At 35.1% G+C, this 4,530-nt stretch overlaps 1 protein-coding gene across 1 annotated transcript in view; it reads right to left on the bottom strand.

Annotated features, from left to right (window-relative positions):
* The window catches only part of SLC30A6 (solute carrier family 30 member 6), a 13,412-nt gene that overhangs the window by 6,560 nt on the left and 2,322 nt on the right, over positions 1-4,530 (bottom strand). Inside the window, exons 2-5 of the mRNA XM_019653816.1 lie at positions 3,984-4,103; positions 3,241-3,343; positions 2,290-2,337; positions 1,216-1,284 (exon numbers count right to left, since the gene is read on the bottom strand). Of these exons, the coding sequence (XP_019509361.1) occupies positions 1,216-1,284; positions 2,290-2,337; positions 3,241-3,343; positions 3,984-4,057 (294 nt within the window). The 5' untranslated portion in view covers positions 4,058-4,103. The remainder of the gene's footprint in view (positions 1-1,215; positions 1,285-2,289; positions 2,338-3,240; positions 3,344-3,983; positions 4,104-4,530) is intronic.

The raw sequence follows: 4,530 nt of genomic DNA, 5'->3' as shown, positions 1-4,530 counted from the left end.
AGGACAGCAACTTGTCTGTTCCCCTTCCCTCAATTCCCCAGTGCTGTTCCCATCCCCTAATTCCCCAATAAAAATCTTTAAAAAAAAAAAAATAATAATAATAAAACTTTTGGGCACCCAGGCATGAAGACCAAGTCACATATATAGGGCAATAAAAACCAAAACCAGGCTATAAGTCATCAGGCTTTATTTCAGCAATGCCTTATGCCAGAGGTAAATGGAGTGATATATTTAAGAAACTCAAAGAAACAAAAATATGTGCTCAGGATTTCTTATCTAGCCAAAATGATTTTCAAGTATAATGTCCACAACTGTTTTCAATATTCAGTAACTTAAGGAATGATGTTCCCAAGGGTCCTTCCTGAAGAATTTACTAGAGAATCAGTTTTAGATATCCTAAATGACTAGAGAGGGGAAGGTAGAGATAAGACAGCCATTTTTCCACTAAAAAGCATAAATCCCAAACTAAAAACCGCAAAGTGGATGATATGATTGACCTGTTGGACCAGCCCTAATTTGTCTACTTCTGGAATTTGTGTTATGTTAGAACAATCAAATCTTTTTTTTTTTTTAATTAGAAGAGTAATATTTAGTGACACAAAAAACTATTCATGATATGTTGAATGAAGAGCAATTATAAAACAGCATGATCTCATTTTCTAAAGAGAGTAAATGTATAAGTATAAAAACCAAAATATCAATGGCAGTTTTCTCTATAGGATAGGATTATGGTGATTTAATTTTTTCTGGGTCCTTTTCTGTATTTCCTCATCATTCCTGATAAAGGAATGAAACCATGTCATAATAAAGTCTCTCTGGTAATGAGGTCCAAATTGGATTAGAAAACATGGAATTTTATGCTGAAGTAAGTTATTATTTCTTTAACATATTCAGCAAAATCTCCAAAATAAGAATTACAATTAAAAAGAAAATAATTGCACATTTTTCTTTTGCAACATTTTCATATTTAGAAATGTGTGCCTATGAATTTGTCTTATTTGGACAGTCCAGTATTAAGATCATTTGGTTTGAAAGAAACAAAAATAAAACAACACTCAATCTCAATTAGGTTACTGATTCCACCTACATTTTAGACTGTTCAACAGAAATATGAATCAAAGGCTCTATAAAAATTTTTAAAAAGTATTTTTTTCAGTTTTGAAAATTGTAAACTATGCTTTCAATTATAACTAAAGTAACATGTAGAAAACATACCAATGAGCCAAAACCTAGGGTCCAAAAATGCTCATTTCGAACTTCCAAAACTCCATCCAAGGTAGATACCTGATCAAAAACATAGAAATAGGGTTGTTTGCATTTGACATACCCAACACAGTTCAGTCACACTATGTATGGACTTGCTCTTAGTCTAGAAATGACATGGCCAAACCCTGCATGAGGACATTCATTAGCCAAGAGAAGTCTCAGACCACTCACTCACGATACCATTTCTGCATGTTCCGTACTGAGACAAGGCCCTATTTTCCCGGTTTCTTCTCTGCACCAATGCTGCTAAAACCAGGTCTTTACACTCCCCCTTCCCCCAGTGCCACCTTGTTCAACAGTGCAAGGTTCTTTTCATTTTATCAATATGACATATATTTATATCCAATACTTGTGGTGTCAGATTTTTTTTCTTGATCATTTCTTCCTCTGAAATGAGGAAACAAATTTCCTATTAATAAATTTCTGCACAAGAAAGGATGTTACTTGGATGTGCGCCAAAATGAAATTCCAAGTCCAAATATATAGTATGTGGACCACTGGTACAGTGGCACTTGTTCCACTAGCTGAGAAAAATAGCCACCTATATTGGTAAAAGTGGCCTTTGTGATACTGACCACCAAGAGATGAAAATACTCTCAACATCCAAATAATTCAATTTTCTTATTCCTTCATCAGTTAACAGGTGGAAATTTATAACAACACAAAACCTAAACCCACAGATCAAGATGTAAGGTGGTGAAGCAATCAACATATAAAAGGGGGTCTTGACTTAATCAAAACCCTAGGTTTGAATGCAGATTCATAAAAATCACAGCATTTATATAGGTAATCGGGTGGTCTTTAGGTGATTACCGTTCATGTTTATTTTAAGAAATTTGGCTTCCAGACTGAGCAATTCCTCAAATGTTTCCACTTTTATCACTGTTATGTCTCCTAATGTATTAAGAATACAAAATCCCCTAAAATAAAATACCAGATAGGGTTGACTGAAGTATTATTTGTACCCATTTTTGCATTTTCTAGTTATAAATTAAAATGATTTTATTTACTATTCCATCTTACCTCTCTAATAAGTTTGTCCAACTGACCAATAACATGGGGTGGTGTAGTCTGGGGAAAAAATAAAATAAAATATGAATCTAGGGAGATAAAAGATTTTTGTAACAGTGGTCCTGAAATTTTTAAAAATTGGGTTTTATACCAACCTTTGCTTTGCCTGACATATGACCTGTCATGAGTTAGAGAAGAGAGGTTTCAATGGGCCCCCCTAGTGGGGCAACATCAGGAATCAGATCATGTTCATTTTTTATCTCACAGAGAAGCTGCTATCTCTAGAACCAAATAAGCTTTAAAGAACCAACCAAGCAACAAAAAATCTTTAAGAAAGTAACATTTTGTATAGGGCAAAGCACTATACAACTATTACTTTATTGTTATTACTGCTCCTGAAAATGGATACTACCCATAAGTTTAAGAAAAGGCATGAGGGAAAGACAGAAGGAAAGGCAGTTCCTTACAGACACATCCAGCCCTGGGAAACTATCTTTCGATTCAGGTGCTGGTCTATAGGTGTTCCTATTGCTTCAATAAATAATAATTTGTCATTTTTAATTTTAAGTTTGAAATTTAGAAGTCTCACTGATTCAATGACAGGAAAAAAGAAAACAATCATAATCAGATTATACAAGAGCCAAAGCACATTTAGTAGGGGAAAATATGTATCTTAAATATTTTTTAAGTAACATTGTTTTCACTTGAAACATTATTAGAGGCAAAAAATATTTATGATTTTTGTCTCATATTACAAATATAAGAAGATTTGTGCCTATTTTATGGGCATATAATTTCATCTGTTCCTAGTACACAAATTTCAGAGATTATTGTTTGGTTTCATTTCTAATATGGCCCTCCAATAGCTAAAAATTTTGCAATCTGATAGAAGACCACATACAATTTTATAATCTGATAGAAGAACACAGCTAATATTAAGCATGCACACTGAAAGGTCCTTACCTGGAGTAATACTTTCCCACTGTATACGCTCATAGGATACATGGTGCCAAATGTCATCAGAGCAATGGCTATGGCAGAGGCAGTGTCTACAGCAAAATAATTACTAAAAGGAAAAAACAATTCTCAAAATCTTAAATGTATGCCTCCCTCAGTTTCTTACAATTCAGAATCAGAATCCACCTAACATTAATTACCTAAAGCAAAACAACTGTTTCATTACAACTGGCCACTATTGGCAATGGGAGCACCTCAAAGGGAAATAAAAAGCTTTCAGAATCCTTTCTCACCTAAGTTTAGTGGAAAAATGATTAGTCATTATGTTAATTAGTGTTAAGAGAGATGAAAGAAAAAAAGTGAGTGTTTCCCCACTACGAGTTCTCAGTTAGTCTACTTGTCAACAAGAAAGATTTCATGTATATTCATTTGTTGTAATAAAGAAAAACCTTCAACTAGTAATTTCTGATACAGAGACACTAATGGACTTCATCAGTGATTCTATCAATTTTCCTGTAAAGAATAACTTTGCAATAATTACTGTTAAATTTTTTCAAAATTCCCCAGGAATTTCACAAGGTGAGATCCCCTTTTCTTTTTCAGATGAAGACACGAAGACAAGACGTGACCAAAAAGTTACATAGGTCAAAAGCAAACATGCTATAAGCTTAACCCTATCCTCCTGTCAATGCCCTTAAAAATCAGGCCCCAGGATTAAAAACACACTTGACAGTAATAAAAATACTTACTTAATCTCAATTAGCATATATGTAATACAAAGAGCAAATGCTCCAGCAAGATCAATCAAAACAAATGGATTCATTCGGGGAAGGAAGATACTGCTAAGTCCTGGAATAATTCCACACAAGCTATGAGAAAAACAAATAAAGCATTCATTAGCAGAACTCATGTAATACTGATGAAAATCTTGTAAATGACTTGTAGTATATTAGTATCATACATCTTTTTTTTTTTGATTGGGGAATTGTGTAAGGGGAACTGCCAAGTTGTTGTCCTTCAATCTTAGTTGTGGAGGGCGCAGCTAGCTCAGCTCCAAGGGAAGTTGCCATCCGGCCGCCTGTTGGCAGCTCATGGCCTCTCAGCTCAAGGTGCCGTGTTCAATCACAGTTGTGGGTGGGCATAGACCACTATCCCATGCGGGAGTCCAACCGGCAATCTTGTTGTTAGGAGCACGTGATCTCACCGGCTGAGCCATCTGTTCACCTGTTGGCAGCTCAGCAGCAGCTCAGCTCGGGCGCAGCTCACTGGCCCAAGTGGGAATCAAACCGTGACCCT

This window comes from Hipposideros armiger, unplaced genomic scaffold (assembly GCF_001890085.2).
Source record: "Hipposideros armiger isolate ML-2016 unplaced genomic scaffold, ASM189008v1 scaffold_207, whole genome shotgun sequence".
NCBI classification, from domain to species: Eukaryota; Metazoa; Chordata; class Mammalia; order Chiroptera; family Hipposideridae; genus Hipposideros; species Hipposideros armiger.
This window is presented reverse-complemented; position numbering and strand designations above follow the sequence as displayed.